Raw genomic sequence first — 20,633 nt, forward strand, 5'->3', positions numbered from 1 at the left:
TTCCAGCTTGCGACTAGTGAAGGATCTTGCAGGGGACAAGGTGGCCGGAAAGTTCGAGCTGATATACCGTTCCTCATGTGGACGCTCGAGAGCAGGCGCTCCAATAAAAGCACCTGTCAATAGCCTCATGGTGCAGCGACTGCATGCTTCTACTGCACTGCCACCACAATTCTAACCCGCTTTCCCATCATGGCTGGCTCACAGTGTGCATGGAGGAGGTCCAGCGGCGGGCTAATGCGTTTTGACCGCTCGCAAAGCTGAGATACAGCTCATGCACGTGCTGGGTTGCTTGTGATTGGGATTAGTAGTATGGAGCCTGCCCTCTATCAAATCTCAGAACGCGCCCTTTCCTCAACGTCCGAACCGTTTTGCTCCAGAAACATGACTGTCAAGTAGAGATTGCAATATAGGCCTCGAGTCCATGCGCGCGTCTGACATCCTTAGCGCCTCGAGCTGCTGATCCTCGTCGCTCTCTCAGCCCCACCTCCTCCAGAGGCGCCTCTTGACAGCTGCTCCCGGTCTTGTCAACAGACTTAGGATGCCAGCCAAGCTACCCTTCCTTAAATCGAACCGGTCGCAAGCTTCCGTAGGGAGCTCTACGGAACACTCCTCTACTGTTTCGCTAGGTATGCACGGAAGTACTGCTGGTTCAGCCGCGGATAGCCCTCGTGTGTAGGCTGACCGTACCGTAGACCGCCCGGAAGGTGTAGGCAACCGATATCAATTGCAAGAAGAGCAGCACAGCAGACCATTCGCCCAGTCTTTCCCCGGGCAATCTCCGACCCAGAGGTACTCCAATAACATATCCCTCGACCGACCGCCTGTCAATGTCGCGGCTTCCGTGAATGCGGGTGAGACATCTCTGTCAAACGACAGGCCTCTAGACTCGAGATACTACACTACGTCTTCTTCGTCTGGGCCTCCACGACCGCAACCACCGGAGCAAAAGAAGTCATTTCGAACTAGACTTGGCAACGTGATTGGGCATACCCACCGAGAGAGTGGTGACCGACTTCAACCGGCAGTAGACAACAAAACGGGTGTGGGCAGAAGCGTCTCCGTGAAGAAAAAGGAGGTTCCAAGTGGGAACAGGTACAGCACTGGAGAAGGACAGAACAGGACGTATCCTCAAGGCTGGCCTTCGCAACAAGAATCCAGACAATACCTGGCACCATCAACCGAGCACAACGAAGCCCCTGGACTTGACCCGTTCTTGGTACAAGCTGAGCAACAGTCACCTGTGCCACCTCCCAAGGACCCTCTATACAGTGAACGCTACGACCAGAACCAATCCTCTCGTCCTTCGCTTGCTCGAGTCAACACCAATCCAGATTATTTGTACCAGAGCTCTCCACACCACAGCCCAGAGCAAAATTCTGGCGGCACACGGCACTCGTTACAGAAGCTGAATCAATCACCACACACCTCAATCCAACAGCAGGAGGACCAGCTACAATACCAGGCCTTTGTCAGCCAGCAAGCGCCCAATCAAAGCGCAGGCGGCGCGACGCAACCCCAACAATACCTACGGCAGGACGACGAGCTACATCCATACCAGCAACGGCAGCAGCCTTCTGAGCAGTATCAGCAGCAGCAACAACTTCACAGACAGCCCCAGCACACCGGGCTTGACTCGCAGCAGGGGCAGCCGCAAGACGGCTTTCAGGGCCGACCTTCGTCACAGCAGCAGCAGTATCCATATCATCAAGGGCAATACCACCAGCAAGGGCCCCAAGGACCGCCTCCGCCGCCGCATCAAGATACACAGTACTTACAATCGCTTCGTCCACCTTCCCAGCAGCAACAATACCCGGCTTCCTCTCCAGTAAGCCAGTATCTCCAATCCGGTTTTACCGAAGGACAATCCAATTCTGCAAGGAGTCCGGCCCCAGACGCCGCGTCGCAACAAGCATCCGGCGTTCCATTAACAGAACAAAAGGCAGGACGCAGTAACGCTGAAGCCAGGCAACAGGGCCGAATTATTGGCGGTCCTCCATCCCGGCAAGGCTCTGACGGCCTTGAACAACCACAACCAGGCCAAGGTCACGGGCAACCTCCAACGCTTGGTCTGGCGAGCTTCAGTGCAAACGTCGTACCTCCGACGTCTCAGAGTCAACCCTACAGAAGCAGCCCGCAGCAGGACGGAGAGATGAGTCGCAGTACCCCACCACCGGGCCGAGGCGCCAGTGAAATGACTGAAGACGATATTGTGCAGTTGCAAAAGGAATACAAGGAACTCAGTAAGCTCTACATCCTCCCGCCCACTCCTCTTCACTAGCTGACGAACTTGCTCTAGAGGACAAGTACCAGAAAGTAAAGAAGTATTACTTCGAGAAAGAGTCCCAAGTCCATACCCTCCAAAATACACTAGCCCACCAGCGCCTCTCCCTGTCACGCACGTCCCTCGACGACAACGAATACTGCAACCGCTTCATCCGCCTCGACGGCCTCATCTCCCAGCTCGCCTACAGCATCCGCAAGTCCTGGAAAACCATCCCGCACTGGCTAGCCCCGGCCGTCAATAAAGACGCCATTAGCGTCGGCAAGCAAGAGATGACCGCCGTGGGCCGCGCCTTCATCTCCGCCTGGCTCGTCTCCGACCTCTTCGACAAGTACTTCCACCCGGACCTCGAGCCGGGCCTCAGCAGCCAGCTCAAGGCGATCCAGCTCGCGATCCGGCGGTCCGGCGCAGCGAGTGCGCAGCTCTCCGGCGCAGAAGAGGAAGAACAGCTTACAGCGCGCATCGTTAACTGGCGTCTAACGACCATCGAAGGGCTCGCAGATCAACTTCGCGCAGCACAAGCGCAACAAAACCGACAGCAACTCGTCGCCAACCTGCACGAGAAGATGAAAGCAGCGCTCGAGATGCACCTCGTCGACCCGGCTCCTCCGGACCTCGACGGCGGCGTCCACATGATCGCCGAGCTCGCCGTCAACGTCGCGATCCACGTCCCGCTTGAGAGCAGGGATGTGCATATCGAGTACTTCCCGCCCGGCCACGGTATCCTGGCCGATGTCATGAAGCTCGAATCGACGCAGATCCAGCCGCTCTCGAACCCGATTGGCCAGGCCGAGGGCATCGAGGCCGACAGGGCGAGTCTGCAGAGCACGGGGTCCGCGCTCGGGGAGGAGAAGGTGGCGGGGAGCGCGCAGAGCAGTATGCTGGATGCGGAGGGGGTGAGCTCGGGTGCGGCTGCTGGCGTAAGTGGAGCGGCGGCTTCGAACCCCGGTGCTGCTGCTGGTGGGGCGAAGGAGCGTGAGGGCAGGGGGGCGAGGGGGCTGCTCAGCTCGTTTATGGGCGGGAAACAGAAGGGGCCTGCTGCGGGCGCGCCGGCGGGCGTGGGCGCGGGTGGGAGCCAGACGAGTTTGGTTCAGCAGCAGCAGCAACAGCAGCAGCCTGGTGCTACGGGCCCGCCGAAAGAGGATACGCCGCCTAGGGTCAGGATGGCGGTCGGTGTGGCGGTGCAGATACGGGGGAGGAGTGTGCTTGTCAAGGCACCTGTGTTCTCTACGTAGGGCCTCAGGTGAATTTCGAGCCCTCAGTTACGCGCCGAAAAAGAGATGGAGAGCAGCAAGGGGACTGGTTCGGTCGCAGGGAGGGAGAACTCGGTGAATAAGAGGCAGAAGTAGGAGGGGAAGGGGCTGCCGTCGGCAACTGGATGTCATTGAATCTATTTGGATAGCGTGAAGATGATACCCTCGTTCTGTTCTCTTTGCCGAGTGGGTAGTAGCTTGCTTGGTGTTTCGACGCGAGCTCACGCCTGCTATTCCGCCCCTATCGTGGCCATCTAGGATATTGCCCCAGGAAACCACGAGCAGAACCTTACTATAGGATGTTGGATCGTAATCACCTGCCGCTAAAAGTGGTCAATATCCGGCCACTCTCTTGACCAGAAGGGACCACAGCTCAACCCAAGATAAAATCACGGTATTGCCCCTCATGCGTATCAGGCATAACACATCATTTATGGTCTACACCTCGAAAATGGAAATCCGCGGACTAACTACAGCCGCCTATACAGATGTATGCACGCCATATCTATCGGCTTCATCGGCCTAAGGAAGGAACACCTCAGCCCCCTCTCCACTCAACCCCTCTTGTACGAAATGCCGTTTCGTCTGCGCCAAAGCTCAACTCACGCCCCCGCTTTGAGATGCTACAGGTCTATGATGACCTCCCAAAAAAAAAAAAAAGTTCCCGCTTCTACACTGCCGTCGTGCTCACGCTTGCGCTTTGACTCAGTTATGCTCAATCATCCGACCCCAGGACTCACAACCGCATCCAACGGCGCGGCATGCAACGCCGGCTTCTCCTTCTTCCCCATCTTCCCCGCCCGTCGCCTCTCAATCGCCCCTTTCACCCAGTCCGCGACCTCCTTGTCCACGACGCCTGCCTCCTTCTCCTCCTCCTTGTTCAAGTCCGCAACACCGTTCTCGGCATCCTCTTCGTCCTCTTCGTCCTCTTCGGCGATGGTTTGGGGCTTTAGCAGTGGGGCCAGCCACGCGTGTTGAAGCAGCATGGCGTACGTGGGCCGCAGGTGCGGGATCTTGTTCAGACAGCCTGCGACGAAGTTGCGGGAGGCGTCGGAGAAGCCTTCGGGGGGGAGGTCGGGGGGTTCGCCGTCGACGATTGCCTGTTGTCCTCTTGTTAGCTTACCAATTCCTGTTCAAGACACAGAAGTCCGTGCACGCCAAGAAGAGGTAAGGCAAGGCGGATTGTGAGGCAGGGATCAAGTGGTAACTTACGCTCAGCTGGCTGAAAATGTTATTATACGTCTCCGGCGGATACGGATACCGCCCCATCGCGCACTCGATAATAGTAAGGCCCAAGCTCCAAATATCGCTCTGGACGCTATAAGTCCCACCCCCCGGATTTGCGCCTGCTTGCGCAATGCCGCCACTTGAGATGCGCTCGGGTGCCATGTAGCTCTGGCACCCGATGTTCGTCTTGGCGATACTAGCGACCAGGTTCCCGCTGACGCCGAAGTCACAGATCTTGACCTGGCCGCGTGTGTTCATGAGGATGTTGGTTGGCTTGACATCGCGGTGGATGATGTTGTGTTCGTCTTTGAGGGACTTGAGCCCCATGGTCGTGGCCAGCGTGATCTTGCGCAGCACGGACTCGGGGATGCCGTCGCCGTATAGCTTGTCAATGGAGCCGCCGTCCATGAACTCGATGCAGATGTAGACGGCGCCTTCTTGGAAGAAGGCACCGTAGAAGTCGATGATGTACGGCGACACGCAGCGGTGCAGGATGTCGAGCTCCATGATGATGGCGGCGAACTTGGCGTCGTCGAGCTCGAGGCGGATCTCTTTCATCGCCATTACCGCGCCCGTGGTGCCGCCGCTGGACTTGGCGGATGCGGGACTCGAGTCCTCGTGCGAGGCTCGTGTTGGAGAGGTGGGCGCCATCCCAGGCTGGGCTTTGTTGCCTGCCAGACCTTGGCCTGGCATCCGTATCTTCGGCCTGCTGTGCCGGACCTTGTAGACCGTCCCGTAGTTGCCCTTACCCAGCTCATCCAACGTGTCCACTTCATCTAGAGATATGCTGAAGCTTTTGCCGCTCTCGAAGTTGACACCGGTCGAGTTAAGCGTCGCCTTGCCCTTGAACCGCAAACTGCCCGTCTTCGGATCCAAGAAATCGGCGTACTTGTCCATCATCGTTTGCGGCTTCGCAGGCGGCTGCTCCGGTGCACCGGGCTCCGGCGCGTCACCTCCGCCGTTGATCTGGGAGAGCTTCAGGCCGGGCCTCTTCCTGCCGGCGGGTGCCGGTGGCCCGTTCGGTGCTGCGCCTGGCAGACCGCCTGGAAGTGCCATGCCGCGCTTCTCAGCCAGTGAGGGCTTGTTCCCTCCAAGTCGTAAGTTCGGCACTGCCGGTGCAGACTGGAAGTTTTGTAACTGAGGTTTTCCAGCAGTAGTTGGCATCTTGAAGTGCGCGGGAACGCCGCCTGCCATGGCTCCTCCAGGAGACGCGGGAATTTGGCCGGGGCCGCTTGGCTGCCGTCCAGGTGGCTGTATCCGTGGAGACGGAGCACCTTGTCTTCCCAGATGCACCGCCTGTATCCTCGCCATGATGTCCGCATTAACGTTCAAGCCACTGCCTCTACTCGATATCGTCGATGTAGGTCCTGGGCGGCGGGCAGCGTTGAGCGTGCCCAGAGGCGTGGAAGAGGGCGTCATGCCAGCGGAGATGGAGTGGGAGCGAGGTGCGAGACGCGGTGCTTCTAGTGACGAGGGAGCAGCGAGACCGTTCGGCAGCTTGAGAGTAGACGATGAGGTTGACGGGAGCGAAGTGGGATGACCGGAGGGCGAGTCTGGAGGAGGGGGAGATTCTAGAGGGGAGTCGACATTCACGTCAAACTCGCTATCTGGCGTTGAGGCCATGGTATCGGTCGCCAGTTTGGCAGCAACTTGTGGCGGGAAGATGTGGTTCGATTGGCTCGACAGGCGTAGGCCAAGGTGAGGTTGCCCAGGGAGCGAGCAGGGCGGAAGAGGCGCCGTGAAGGCTGTTGAGCGAGCGAGCGTGCAGTAGAGTGCAGTAGGGTCTGAGCCTGCAGACGGCAGCAACTCGAGCGGCTCCTGGGGCGAAGGGTGCAGTGGTTGACGCTGGCTTGTTGGCGGTTTGGCAGGCCTGGTGCGGGATGAAGACGTGAATTCAACAGGTTGTGGCGGTGCGGACGACGACAAGTCTTGGACGGAGATTGGCGTCGTGGCGGCCGCGACAACGGCTACGCACAGCTCGGAGCGACCGACACGTGAAGCAGGCGGGAAATCTAACCGAGCCTGCCTCAGGGTTGACCTTGGAACGAGCAGAGATAGGTAATGGGCGTTCGAGAGGATAATTTTGAAACAGCAGGTGTTGCGAGGCCTGCGTCCAGGTCCAACTGGTGAGTAGGTAAGGTACCGGGGAGCCCGAATCGGCAGCAGCAGCACCAACAGCAGCAGCAGCACCAACTCGTTCTCGGTCCTTGTCGGTCAGTGCTGGCGCGCAATGGCCAGATGTTTACGGAGTACCGCGTTGACTGAGGGTCCCTGGTGGATAGTGCAAAAGGGTCGACGAGGTGCAAGCAGTGAGGGAGTTAGCTGGCAGGAGACCTGGTTGTTTATTCAGCCCCGTCAGTGATGATGATGATTCAACTTAGCCATCAGCCCGGTTTCAGGACGGAGGATTGATCACTGTATGTAGTTACGGAGATCGAAATGTGGAGAGCATCGCACACTCTTGGGAGCCGCTGGAGCTGCATCGGCGCCCGGGCATGTTTCCTGGCCATCGGCGGAGTGCTGCCCGGGCTCCTAAAGTTTCATCAGGGAATGCCGACCGCGCATCTCTTCAAGGCAGGGCAAGGACGCCGTTGGAGGACTTCCATCAGACAGGGCCAGCAAGCAGCAGGACGCAAGGCGGCGGACAGACGGCAGACAAACCTCAGCCGGGCATCACTCAGACGTCAGATGCTGGATTGCTTCACTCGACTTCTGCTCCCTCGGTGACTTTTTGACCACGACTCCCGCTTTTGGCTCTGGCTAGACGGCTTGCTCGACGTGCTGCCATCACATGCGTGGCGGCTGAGGATTCTAGCCACAGCCAACAGCCACAGCAGTCTTAGCGCCAATGACGCTTCTTCGTCCAGACCTGGGGCTGTTCCATGCTTTTGACCCATGTCGTATACCTCCCTAATCAGATATCCTAATCAGATATCCAGCATCCTCACTTTGGACATCCTGCTCCTTCTGGACAGCTCCCTGTTACTACACGCCGAACCCTTCTTTCGAGCCTCTTGTGCTCTCCGACCCCATCCGCCTGCTCATCTGCACGCAATTGCCCCCCCGCCCTGTGCAACAACGGTACTCGTCCACAAAACCTCCCAAGCCCCCCCACCCGTACACACCCAGCCGCTCAAATCAGCCGCATCGCCTTGTCATGCCCTTCAGCCTCCATCCGAAATCTTTCCGCCTCGCGGGCACCGACAATGACTTCGCTTTCGGCACACCAGCCTTCTTCTCCGCTGCACAACTGCCCTCGTCCGCCGGCAGTGCGCTCGCCGCCATGGCAGGGCGTCAGACGCAGCCCGACTTCGCTCACCTCATCCTCCTCGTCTTCGAGGCTGTCATGGAGGTTGTCTGTGTCAGCTTGCCCGGGTACATAGTCGCCAGGCAGGGCATGTTCGACGCCGAGTCTCAGAAGTTTTTGGCCAACCTGAATACGCAGCTGTTTACCCCTTGTCTGAGTGCGTTCGCCATCGTATTGCGCATCTATGGATTGCTGACATCCGGCAGTCTTCACCAAGCTCGCCTCGCAGCTCACGGCGGACAAGCTGGGCGAGTTGGCTATAATACCCGCAATTTTCGCCGCGCAGACGATGGTATCATGGCTCACTGCCATGGCTGTATCCAGGGCCTTTCGCTTCAAGAAGAGGCAGAGGTACTTCGTAATCGCCATGGCGGTAAGTGCATCGATCCTGAGTTTCTCCTCGGTCAAGAGCCTGACTTCAACAGATCTTCGGCAATTCCAACTCCCTCCCCATCTCTCTCGTTATCTCGCTTTCCAAGACCATCAGCGGACTCCACTGGGACAAGGTACCCGGAGACAACGACGACGAGGTGGCTGCTAGAGGTATTCTGTACCTGCTCATTTTCCAGCAGCTTGGACAGCTTGTGCGCTGGACTTACGGCTACAACATTCTGCTTGCTCCCCCGGAGAAATTTGCCGAGGAGGAAGCGGCTTCGAATGCCAGGTTAGAGCGCGGAGAAGCGCATGAGCAACAAGGTCTGCTAGAAGGGGTCTCGGTGGGATCGAGCGTGGTATCCAGCAGGAGGCCTAGCCAAGAAAACATCAAGCACTCTGCGACGGACTCGTCTCATTCCGACTACGGATCCGGAACTCTCACACCCGCTAAACGACCGCAATACGCGTCGTCAATAAGCTCCAGCTCATCCGCCTCGTCAGTGCCTGGCGTGTTGCCCACTCCTACGAACGGCAACATCGTTGGCGAGGGTCCCGGTAACATGGCCGGCCACGGCCGCACCCGAGAATCGAACGATCACACCAACGGCCACATCACGACGTTTCCCAAACCTGTCGCCCTACCAGAGGAGTACGAAAACATACCCTCCGGCTCCAAGGGCTGGTGGCCTCGCACCAAGCGCGCCGGTCTCCGCGCCCGAAATGCTGTCGCGCGCGCTACCCGCGCCGCCTCACACAGCATCTCCACCCGCTGGCAGAAAATGTTCAATGCGCTCCCAAGCCCCCTGCAAAAGACACTTTCCTTTGTCTATGGCATTTTCGCCCGCTTCCTCAAGGGCGTCTGGGCGCAGATGAACCCCCCGCTCTGGGCAATGCTGATCGCCATCATCGTGGCCTCCGTCCCACAGCTCCAACACCTCTTCTTCGATCGGGGGACTTTCATCAACAACTCCGTGACACGGGCTGTGCAGCAATCGGGCGGCGTCGCCGTGCCACTCATCCTGGTTGTGCTCGGCGCGAACCTTGCGCGCAACACGCTGCCGAAGAACGACCCGCACCAGATCAACGACCCCAAAGAGGAACGCAATCTCATCACTGCGGCGTTGCTTAGCAGGATGCTGATCCCGATCATCGTCATGGGCCCGCTACTGGCGATATTAGCAAAGTTCGCGCCCGTCTCCATCATGGACGATCCGATTTTCTTGATCGTGTGCTTCTTGCTCACGGGCGCGCCGAGCGCGTTGCAGTTGGCGCAGATTTGCCAGCTCAACGGAGTGTACATGGGTGCGATGAGCAGGCTGTTGTTCCACAGCTATGTCATCTGGTATGTGTTCTTGAGCGGGTGTAAAAGACTGAGGCACACGCTGACAATGATTAGGATTCTGCCGAGCACGCTAATACTCGTTACGTGTGCGCTGAAGGTTGTGCAATGGGCACGATAATGGCGCGGTGGTGGTTCATCAATCTTGCTGTCGGGGATTGCTGGTACACGCGGCTCACGGGGCTGAGGCCGCGCTGGACTGGGTAAAATGGGGCGTTTGGGCATCTGGGTAGCATATTGGCTGTTGCAGCGTGTAGCGTTGTGGGGCATTGTTCACTTTCCCCGGCTTGGAGCCTGTTGCTAATAGCTTCGTATATTGTTTGCATAGAGGGTGTTTTGATACGATATTGTTTATTCGTTCATTGCAGCGTAGTACAGGTTGCTTGATCCCTGCTGTGGCTGTCAAGACGGCAAACCCCGGTCCGTCCACGGTGCCATGGCATCAGCGGCGGTCCCTGCATCGGGCTCTGCCGCTCGACAGATCCCTGACACTTGGGCGCTGCTTGCCAACAACCTGGAATCTGCAGACGCACTCGCACTCCCAGGGCAGGCACCAAGATTCTGCACTCTTGCACGACGTCCGGGACACGTCTCACCTTCATCCATCCCTACCTCCTACGAATCTCTTGGTCCTGGTCCTGGTCCTGGTCCTCCACCAGACAGGATTTCTCGTCCTCTGGTTGTGTGTACGCCTCTCAACAAACCTCAACACACCCCCCCACGTCTTGACAAGAGCCGCGTCGGTTTTCTACTGATTAAGCAGCCGCACGTGGCACGAGTGCTGGGCAGTTCTTTACAGGACTCATCTCCGCGCGTTGGTTAAAATTCACTTTGTTGCACGACGGCCGCATATCCAAGCTTCCAAAATCTGCGTACTCTGAAGCTCTTCTCGGAAATCATCAACTTCCCCGAAACTCTAGCTTCGGCTTGGGATCAGTCGGATCGAACGGGAGCCAAACCATGGCTGAATCCAACGGACCGCCTGCCATGCCCGTTGCACGTCAGAATCTGTCTCCGGCGACTGCTAGAGAGGTTGATGGATCTTCTCCAAGAGTGGGGTCGAGTAAAGGTTGGTGGTTATTTTTGCTATGTCCAAGCCTCTGATCACTGTCCTCTGCGATGCACTATATCTGCGTACGAGGACTGTCTCAACTTCCTCTGATTCGCTCAATGAGACAAGCTTCCTCAGATGATAATCTTTCCTTGAAACCCAATCCAATGCGGGGTGCTATGTTGCCCCAGCGTATACTCCGCTCTTGTACCTTCCGTTACCGCAGAAGGCCCGCCCAATAGTTATCCAGTTCGCGGGTGGTATGTGCCTCCCAGTCCTCTGAAATATCACGGCAAACATCTACGCTCTGGTCAGAAGGCTCTGTGGCCATCTGAAAACACGCACATGTTCAATCTCTTTGGCCTTCCGCGTTACTTTCCAGAAGCAATCACTCTACTCAATATATACTCAAACTCTTCACGATCTACCGGCGCGGGGCTAATGCCTCGCAATTTGCAGTTGTTCTGTTCGATGAACCTGAAAGCATGTCTCCTACAATGAAAGGTAAATCAAAGGACCTTGATGCAGACGGCGAGCCCTTCACCCTCGATCGAAGCTCGCCGAAACAACATCGGGTCAACCTTGGGGGTAAGCGCCTGTCCGGCCGCCCAGCTCCTGATCGTGCAGGCTCGCGGCACAGCCTGCTAGAAACCCCACTGGCGCCTTTGGTGCCGGATGATGGCACCAAAGGCGCAGCCCATGCTCATCGTCTCCTGGCCACGGACGGGCTCGTATCCCAGATCACGTCGTGGATCAAGGACGAGAGGAAAAGGAGGGCTGAGCGGAGGTCAAAAGGAAAAGAAGCCCGCCACGCAGCGTCAGGGGCCCAGCCTACGGCACTGAAAACGGACTCTTCGGTACAACTGGACGGCTCTTCCATTAGCGAGCAGAGACGCCCATCTGACGCTTCGGATGGATCGACGGCCTTGGAGAACCTAGAAAACATCCTCGAGAAGAGCCTGTCTCTCGGTATGGAGGACCGTTCGTCAAGCCGCAGATCTCCAGCGTTGCATCACCGCATCTCCGCCCGGAAGCTAAGGCGTCAGTCAACAGCCGGCTCGTCAGATACGGACTACGTGGATGGCGACACGCTTGTGCCCAGCAGCGATGCCGTGCTTGACAACTCAAAGACTATGGCCTACAGCGGCGGAGCGGCCTCGTCCGATGAAGATGCAACGACACCAGGCTCTCGAGGCAAGGAGAAAAAGGCTTGGGCGACATTCAAGTACGAGATTGTCCGGCTCACGCACACTCTGCGGCTGAAGGGCTGGCGGCGCGTGCCGATGGATAAGAGCGGTGAAATCGAGGTTGAACGACTCAGTGGCGCTCTTACAAATGCCGTCTATGTAGTCTCACCTCCGAAGGACCTTCCCACGCAAAAGCCCGCCAATGGCGACGGCTCGCGTTCGTTAACTCCTAAGAAACCTCCACCGTAAGTGCTCAACATACACTGCAAGAACCATACTTACGCAACACAGCAAACTCCTTCTGCGCATCTACGGACCGCAGGTGGAGCACCTCATCGATCGAGAGGCCGAGCTCCAGATCCTACGTCGCCTTGCACGCAAGCGGATCGGGCCCCGTCTTCTCGGCACCTTCAAGAACGGCCGCTTCGAGGAGTTCTTCCATGCTCGGACGCTTACGCCCAAGGATCTCCGCAACCCAGAGACCTCCAAGCAGATTGCTAAGCGCATGCGCGAACTGCACGAAGGTATCGACTTGCTGCCCCAAGAACGCGAAGACGGCCCCTTTGTCTGGCGTAACTGGGACAAGTGGGTTGACCGCTGCGAGCAGCTCGTCACCTGGCTTGATGAGCAGGTCCGGGCTTACGATGGCAAATCCGGCGAAGGCCGAGCGGACGTCTGGAAGCAGAGAGGCTTTGTCTGCGGCACTGAGTGGGCTTTCTTCAGACAGACGCTCGAGCTTTATCGGAAGTGGCTGGATGAGAAGCACGGCGGCGCCGACAAGGTGAAGGAGGACCTTGTCTTTGCGCACAATGACGTGAGTTGAGATATTTCCACGGACAGGTTATATGGACGACGTGCTGACACCAACAGACGCAATACGGCAACATCCTCCGCCTGGAACCCGCTGGCGAGTCTCCGCTCCTCCTGCCCACGAACGAGCACAAGCAGCTCGTCGTCATCGACTTCGAGTACGCCAACGCCAACACTCCAGGTCTTGAATTCGCAAACCACTTTGTATGTTCCACCCTCCACGTTCTCTGACAGACCCAGCATGCGCATAGCGACTGACGCCCGCAACAGACGGAATGGTGCTACAACTACCACGACGAAAAGGCCCCCTACGCCCTGCACACAGAGCGCTACCCGACCCCCGAAGAACAACACCGCTTCATCCGCGCCTACGTCCGCCACCGTCCCTTCACCTCCTCAGCATCGACTTCCAACAGCCCTTCCGCCCACCAGAAATCTAGCCCGTACCAACAACAGTCTTTCTCCTCGTCCATCAGCACCTTCATGCTCGACTCCCGCTTCCCATCTACGCAGTACAAGGAAGCCGAAGCAGCCGAGGAAGCAGCGACGGAGCTGGAGGTAAGGAGATTGCTCGACGAGACGAGGCAGTGGCGGCTCGCGAACTCGGCGCAGTGGGTCGCGTGGGGGGTCGTGCAGGCCAAGATCTCAGGCCTACCATCCGAGCTGGCCGGCCCGGCTTCTGGCAGCGATGCGGAATCCGACACTACCCCTACTGAGGCAGAGCAGAGAGAGGAGGATGGTCGTGCGGGTCAGAGCCTCGATGAACCGCATCGCCCCGCCGAGGAACTCGGCACTGATCCGCTGGATGAGGAGGGTAGGAGGATGAGGGAGGAGCTCGAGGATAAGAGGCCTGAGGATGGGGGGGAGGATGAGGAGTTTGATTATTTGGGGTATGCGAGGGAGAGGGCGCTGGTCTTCTGGGGGGATGTGGTGGGCTTGGGGATTCGGAGGATGGAGGAGTTGCCGGAGGAGTTGAGGGGAGTGGTTAAGGTTGTGAAGTATTGAGCGGGACGTGAGCATTGTGTTCTGGAAAGAGGCGGTTCGTAGGGACGGGGTGTGGGTCGGAGCGCGTTTCGTGGGGGATGGTGCGTCGTTGGCAACTGGGAGGAGATGGGTGTGTTCGTTCATCGTTATGCTGTTATTGGAAGATACCGCATTCATGCTATAGTCAGTAGTTGAGGAGCGCCGTGTCCATTATCTCTCAGGCTTTACCATCCCTGCCTTTCTCTGCAGCGAAGTCAACCTGTGCTATATCTTGACTGCGATCTTGTAGTACATGCTCATAGCATTGGTGCAATACTACCTGTTTACCAGCCCCTCTCACCAGTAGATGACCAAGTTATGCGAAAGTAACCGGAGCTAGATCCAGAGAAAAGAAGCTTGATCATCGTCTTATCCAGCCATTGTATCAACGTTTCGCTAACGCACCAACCGTGCCCAAGACCCAAAAGACAGAGGGTATAACCGACCCGCACAGGAGGACGCCTATGCCCCTAGAACCGTTTCCGCGCCTAGCCAGTGACACTCGGGGGTATCGCGAACGGGGGCATGTCGGCCGCTCCGATGCCAAAACGCCTCTGCCAATACTACCCCCCCCCCCCCCCCCCCGTCTCCAAGCTACCCCTTCCTTACGCCTCAGCGCCCGCAAACACAATACCCCGCACATCCCCAACGCTGCCGCCTCCAGCCCACCCGACCACCCCCCCATCTCCCTTCCACCAGGCCCGCCTCGTCCCGTGGACCTCAGGCAAAACCCCCCGACCCAACCGCCGTCTCGTTCAACCCCCACGGCCCCTCCTCTCCAACACCCGCCGCGTCTGCGCCTCAATATACGCCCGCCTCCCCGCTGCCTCCCCTTCGTCGTCTCCACCAGCCGCCGCCGGGCTCGCGAGACGGGGCCGCAGACTCGTCAGCAGCTGCCGCAGCGCGGGCAGCTGTGCGAGCGCAAACGCCGTCGGTGTCGTCAGCGGGGCTTGCGGCTGTGTGGACGCGCCTTCAGGCGGCGGCGGCGGCGGCGGCATCGCGGCGGCGGTCGAGACGCCCAGCGTGTGCGCTGCGGGCGTGGTGGACAGGAAGGCGAAGGCGCCGGGGTGGGGGGTGGCGGGTGCGGGGACGCGTGAGGGGGAGGATGGCTGCTCGGCTTTGGGGTGGGCGGTTGTGCTGCTGTTGGGGGCGGAGGAGAGGAGGGCGCGGAGTTGGGCGATGAGCTGGGCGTTGCGGCGGTGTTCGGCCAGCAGGGCGACGTGGAGTTTCTGCGTCTCGTGGAGCTTGCGCCGGAGGAGGTGGAGGGATTCGGGGGTTGGCGCTGGGGGCGCGGAGGGGGAGGGGATGTGGAGGTTCTGAGACGGGGAGGTGTTAGCCTTCGGGGCCACAGCGACGCGGTGGGGGCTCGAGTCGGTGGCTGCCGTGGCCCTGGGGATTTCTCTCTAGGGCATGTGTACGATATGTATGGTGGAGTCGTACCTCGTAATGCGCCAGCCGCACCCAGCCCACCAGCTCCTCGGGGATTGTTAAGACGTTCCGCAGCACGTATATCTCCAGCTTGTCGAAGTTCTTGTCCACGGTCGCCTCCAGCAGCGTCTCTAGCTTGTGCACGCCCTCCTCGATCTCCTTCCGCGCCTCGGGGTAGACGACGTTGCCCTCGCCGTCGGTGTCCGGTATCACATTCTCGGCGGCGGCGCGGGCGGCGAACCCGAGGACAGCGGGGTCGGCGGAGAGGAGGCCGGCTTCCACGGAGTCGACGGCGCGGCCGACGAGCTCGTTCACGGTGTTGATTATGTCGTCGATTAGGGTCTGGCGGGAGTTTGTTAGTGGTGTTTACAGTTGGGGAGGGGAGGGCAATTGCCGTACAAGAGGCGTGTAGCGGAAGTGCTCGGTGAGGAGAGAATCCATCTGACTTGAATGCGCCATTGTCAGAGACGATGGGACTTAAGAAGGATCTATGGTAGTTCCAGGCGCAAAGGCATATTCGCGCATCTGCGGACGCCGCGGGTGTTTACCAAAGTCTTGGCGTGTTTGCCGAGGCCCAGGGTTGTTGCATCTTGATACACGGTCACGCGTTGCAGCTTGATATCGCAGTCGACATGGTCGTGGCGCCAGCCATGCTCGAGTTCCGCATCTCTGTAGCACCTGTACTATGTAAACCCGAACAGAACCACAGCTCACTGCAGTGCAACAGCACGTCAAGACGCTTCGGTTCACCGGCGCCTGACAATGGTTCATCCTCATTCCTTCATGAGATATTTAAACTCATACGAGTATGACGGCGTCACAAAATCTACTCAACAGACGGTTCATCGCAAAGCCATGGTATCCATGACATGTCTCAGTCCTTGACAGGAGTTCGACATGGCAAGCTCCTGCCGGCTGGTGCTCGCGCTTCCAAGACCTCGCCGTCGCGACTGCTTCATCCGTCACGACTGCGCTATGCCTTCCCTCGTCGAAGATTTCATGACGAATAGCACTATGCCTGCCTCATGTATTGCCGGCGAGCTCCTGCCATACGTAGAAAGCTCTCTTCATCTATTTATTGGCAGCTTTCCGCATCTCCTGTCATCAACTTCAACATCATCGTTTCAGAGTATCCTGCACCATTTACACGAGGTATTCTACTGCTCAAAATCCACAATCTCCAACACATCATGTTGTTCTTCCGCCGTCGCATAGACAACAACTTGGAAGCAAATGACACACCGCGCCCAGTCAACGAGAAGCCCCAGAGACTTGACGACAGACCTTCACCCCGGCAATGGTTCCAGACCGCATGGCCAGATCTCCTCCTGATGGCGGTGCTGGGAACGTTAGCTCTCGTCGTATGGCTGGCCCCACGCTTTTCATGCACGTAGCTGACGAATTGCAGATCTGGCGCCTGAGACCCGCTGCGCACCGTCTCTTCCCCGTCTACTTCGAGAACGGCGAGGTGGTCTACCCTCAGTACGCATATCCACTCCGCAAAGAGATCATTCCCACGTGGCTCTCGGCCGTATTGTCCCTCGTGGTGCCCATCACGGTCTTCCTCATCATGCAGGCGCGCATACGTAGCTTTTGGGATTTGAACAACGCAGTAAGTACACCTCCGCCAAGTTATGGAAGCCGCCAGCTGACGCTTCAAGATCACCGGCCTCCTCTATGCAGTCCTCACCGCCGCTGTGTTCCAAGTCTTCGTCAAGTATCTCATCGGCGGCCTGCGTCCACACTTCTATGACGTGTGCAAGCCCGTGGTCCCCACGTCCGGCGCCAATTACGGGAAAGGCCTCAAGATGCTCTTCTACGACCGTAGCGTCTGCAGCGGGACCGACAAAAGGGCCATCGACGACGCCATGATGTCGTTTCCGTCCGGCCACTCGACCGCCGCGTTCGCCGGCGCCGTGTTCCTGAGCCTCTATCTGAACGCGAAGCTCAAGCTCCTCTCCAACCATCACCCGGCCTACTGGAAGCTGGTGGCCGTCGCTTTGCCGCTGTTGGGCGCCACCTTGATCGCCGGAGCGCTCACCATCGACAAGTTTCACCACTGGTATGACCTCGTCGCCGGCGCGCTGCTCGGAACTCTCATGGCCTTCATGGCGTACCGCATGGTGTACGCGGCCGTGTGGGACTTTCGGTTCAACCACGTGCCGCTGGTGAGGGATGCACCATTCCCATACAAGCTCCGCCAGGGCAGAACGGATGGGTTTGAAGACAAAGTTTTTACCAGGAGGGCCGGTTGGGGCGCGCCTGACGGAGGCAGGGAAGACGGCGTCATGGCACCAGCTGCTGTTTGATTCGGGCCTTTGAAGATGTGCAATGGCAGCGTGATGTACGGGGAGTTGTTTTGGGTTTCAGATTGCTTCGTTCCAGTAGCAATGCGATAAACATGAATCTTCTACGGAACGCGCCTGAACTTTGTGCAAGTGCTCGCGTGATCAAACATCGTAGCTCAAGGTGCCTCCCTTGCAATGAACGAGCCCATTGGCAGTGCTGCTTCACACACACGAAATGCAATAACTAGATGAACGCAAACACCACTGTTTTGCTTCACATCCGCCCTGATCCTTGTGCGTCATCTACCCTGCTCCCGCCACCCAACCGTCCTGCCATCCCCACCACCTGCAACACCATGTCCAAAGCGGCAGGTACGCGGCGGTGACAAGCAACGAATGGCGGAGAATGACGATTCTTATCTTGCATAGCCGGAGCCGCCTATCGTGAAGCTCCTTGGCCTTCTTGGCTCCTTCCCCATTGTCTTTAACGTCCGAATATGGCCATCCACCTCCGCGATGCATCTGGGGACCCCCAAGGAACCGCGTCCGTCACCGGCGGATAAGCGCTATGTCCGCCACTGACGAGTACGAATCAGCTTTTCAGACGGGCCTGTTTCGAAGATCTGGCTGTCGGCGACCTCATCTAGCCAAGGGTGAGGGGCATTGCTTCAGCTCCCCCCAACGTGGAAGGCGTGGACATAAGGCCCGCTTATTCGTACGCCGCTCTCCGGGGATTTGTCTTTAATGTGTGGATGGCAGCAGGCAAGACTACCCTACATTGTACCCCATTGGATGGCTGTGTCTGTAAGATCGGCAGGTCTTCCTTGCGTCGCGCGTTCAACATGCAACCGGGTACATGAATTCATAAGAAGCTGAGCTGCCCTTAAGTTTTTTTCCGCGAACGACTGTCTGTCTTTGAAATTACTTTCACTTTTCTGCTGTCCTTCTGTCACCATGAGGACTTTCCAGTACGGTGTCGCCCTCGGCGCGTTGGCTACTTTGGCTTCTTGCAGCCCAAAGAATCCCTACATCTGGAGGCCAGCACGCCGCCAGTATGGCGCGCAACCAGTGGACTCGGTAAGTGCTCTGTACTGCGTCTAGCAGGATCGAATATATCGAGCTCGAGAGACGTATGGTGCTAACAGTCACATAGGAGACCCTCCGAGCGACCATTGACTCCGATGCCCTTCTAGCCCATTCCCGGATGCTCGAGGACTTCGCATACCGCCAGCCAGATCCGGCTGACCGCAATCGTCTCATGGGCGGTGCAGGCCACAACCTCACCGTAGAGTACGTCGCTGGTCTGCTCAACGCCACTGGCTACTACGACGTCGAGCTGCAGCCCTGGTCAACACTCGTCCCGCTTGGCGGCAACGCATCTTTCTTCGCCAACGGCGTGAGCCAGAATGCCTCGCTCTTCTCGTACTCGGCAAGCGGCAATGTCACAGCTCCTGTCGTGGCAGTCAGCAACTTGGGCTGCGCAGCCGTATGTCCCCGCTGAGTCTGCCATGAAGCCAAAGCTTACCGGTCTACAGTCAGATTATCCAGCAGAAGTGGCTGGTGCCATCGCACTCGTTTCTCGTGGTACATGCGAATTCGGCCAGAAATCAGCGCTTGCCGGCAACGCAGGAGCCGTTGGTGCGGCTATCTACAACAACATTCCAGGAGGCCTCAATGGCACCCTCGGCCAACCCCGCGCGCTGGGCCCCTACGTGCCAACTGTCGGTATCTCCCAGGAGGCTGGCCTCGCGCTTGTTGAGGTGATCGCCGCTGGCACTGAGGTCACTGGCGCGCTGGACGTTGTTTCCGAGATTGAGTTCCGTGCAACGTACGTCTATCACTCCTGCACCTCTTACGTGTACTGACTTTCTTGCAGCAACAACGTCCTCGCGCAAACCAAAGGTGGAAACAAGAACGCCACCCTCGTCGTCGGCGCCCACTCCGACAGTGTGGCTGAAGGTCCAGGCATTAATGACGACGGATCCGGCGTTGTCGGAATTCTGGAAGTCGCGCTCCAGCTCGCCAACTACACCACGACCAACGCCGTGCGCTTCGGCTTCTGGTCCGGCGAAGAAGAGGGCCTTCTCGGCTCGACCTTCTACGTTGACAGCCTCTCCAACGCCTCGCTCGCGCAGATCAAGCTCTACCTCAACTTCGACATGATCGCCTCCCCCAATTACTTCCTCGGCATTTACGACGGCGACGGCAGCTCCTTCAACATCTCCGGCCCGCCGGGCTCGGCCGAAGCTGAGCGCCTCTTCGAGGAGTTCTTCGACTCCATTGGCCAGAACCACACAGCGACCGAGTTCAGCGGCCGCTCCGACTACGGTCCTTTCCTGGATGTGAACATTGCGTCCGGCGGCCTCTTCACTGGTGCTGAGGGTATCAAGACCGAGGAAGAGGAGGCACTGTTCGGCGGCGAGGCTGGTGTCGCTTATGATGTTAACTATCACGGTGCCGGGGATAATGTTACGAACTTGAACATGGAGGCGTTCTTGATCAACACTCAGGCGATTGCTCACTCCGTCGCTACCTATGCCACGAGCTTTGAAAGCTTGAACCAGACGGCGCTTGCAAGGAGGAGCGTCGGTGGCACCAACTTCAGGAGGAGTCTGCATGCGCCGAGGTGCTCGCCGAGCTGCTTCGGTGGCGGGATGCAGCGGAGGGACAGGTTCAGGTCGACGAAGCTGGGCGTTATGTATGGTTAGATCTAGGATGATTTGGTTTCGGCACTTTAATGTAAATGAAGCATGGAAAAGTTGGGATGGGTAGACTGGATATTGACAGAACTCAAGTGTAAATTATATATATATATCTCAACAGAGATATACGCCTCGACTCCCTTCCCATCTACCCCGTAGACGATTCAATGCGATAAACTCAGGCGCCTCCTTGTTGCGATGCTTCATGCCTCAGGCACAAAGAAAGCCGCACGGTGAGCCGGAGCATGCCGAACAACGTCAACCTTGCCCACAGTCACACGCTCACCATCCCCGTAGTTAACGCCCTGCTTCAGTGTCGCATCTGCCTAAACCGCCCGAAACGCTGCTCACAAGGCGCCCAT

The 20,633-nt window shown here is 58.1% G+C and overlaps 7 protein-coding genes across 7 annotated transcripts; 5 read left to right on the forward strand and 2 right to left on the reverse strand.

The window, feature by feature from the left end:
• Positions 1-2,191: 2,191 nt before the first annotated feature.
• On the forward strand, positions 2,192-3,516 carry W97_01503 (uncharacterized protein; the record flags this gene model as incomplete). The annotated part of the gene is made up of 2 exons (XM_007779409.1): positions 2,192-2,240; positions 2,297-3,516. The coding sequence occupies 2 exons, from the start codon at positions 2,192-2,194 to the stop codon at positions 3,514-3,516; spliced, it is 1,269 nt and encodes a 422-aa protein (XP_007777599.1).
• Positions 3,517-4,253: 737 nt separating this feature from the next.
• W97_01504 (STE/STE7 protein kinase) lies at positions 4,254-6,384 on the reverse strand (the record flags this gene model as incomplete). Its single annotated transcript, XM_007779410.1, has 2 exons — positions 4,254-4,634; positions 4,747-6,384. The coding sequence occupies 2 exons, from the start codon at positions 6,382-6,384 to the stop codon at positions 4,254-4,256; spliced, it is 2,019 nt and encodes a 672-aa protein (XP_007777600.1).
• Positions 6,385-7,918: 1,534 nt separating this feature from the next.
• On the forward strand, positions 7,919-9,903 carry W97_01505 (uncharacterized protein; the record flags this gene model as incomplete). The annotated part of the gene is made up of 5 exons (XM_007779411.1): positions 7,919-8,225; positions 8,275-8,441; positions 8,494-8,982; positions 9,094-9,791; positions 9,840-9,903. 5 exons carry the CDS (start codon positions 7,919-7,921, stop codon positions 9,901-9,903), a joined length of 1,725 nt encoding a protein of 574 aa, XP_007777601.1.
• A 1,415-nt stretch (positions 9,904-11,318) lies between these two features.
• W97_01506 (uncharacterized protein) lies at positions 11,319-13,835 on the forward strand (the record flags this gene model as incomplete). Its single annotated transcript, XM_007779412.1, has 4 exons — positions 11,319-12,265; positions 12,312-12,834; positions 12,891-13,034; positions 13,101-13,835. The coding sequence occupies 4 exons, from the start codon at positions 11,319-11,321 to the stop codon at positions 13,833-13,835; spliced, it is 2,349 nt and encodes a 782-aa protein (XP_007777602.1).
• A 773-nt stretch (positions 13,836-14,608) lies between these two features.
• On the reverse strand, positions 14,609-15,740 carry W97_01507 (uncharacterized protein; the record flags this gene model as incomplete). Its single annotated transcript, XM_007779413.1, has 3 exons — positions 14,609-15,169; positions 15,294-15,623; positions 15,681-15,740. The coding sequence occupies 3 exons, from the start codon at positions 15,738-15,740 to the stop codon at positions 14,609-14,611; spliced, it is 951 nt and encodes a 316-aa protein (XP_007777603.1).
• Positions 15,741-16,471: 731 nt separating this feature from the next.
• W97_01508 (uncharacterized protein) lies at positions 16,472-17,590 on the forward strand (the record flags this gene model as incomplete). The annotated part of the gene is made up of 3 exons (XM_007779414.1): positions 16,472-16,642; positions 16,690-16,893; positions 16,943-17,590. The coding sequence occupies 3 exons, from the start codon at positions 16,472-16,474 to the stop codon at positions 17,588-17,590; spliced, it is 1,023 nt and encodes a 340-aa protein (XP_007777604.1).
• A 933-nt stretch (positions 17,591-18,523) lies between these two features.
• On the forward strand, positions 18,524-20,277 carry W97_01509 (uncharacterized protein; the record flags this gene model as incomplete). Its single annotated transcript, XM_007779415.1, has 4 exons — positions 18,524-18,646; positions 18,723-19,055; positions 19,105-19,397; positions 19,446-20,277. 4 exons carry the CDS (start codon positions 18,524-18,526, stop codon positions 20,275-20,277), a joined length of 1,581 nt encoding a protein of 526 aa, XP_007777605.1.
• Positions 20,278-20,633: the final 356 nt, after the last annotated feature.

Source organism: Coniosporium apollinis (genome assembly GCF_000281105.1).
Source record: "Coniosporium apollinis CBS 100218 chromosome Unknown supercont1.5, whole genome shotgun sequence".
Lineage (NCBI taxonomy): Eukaryota > Fungi > Ascomycota > Dothideomycetes > Coniosporium > Coniosporium apollinis.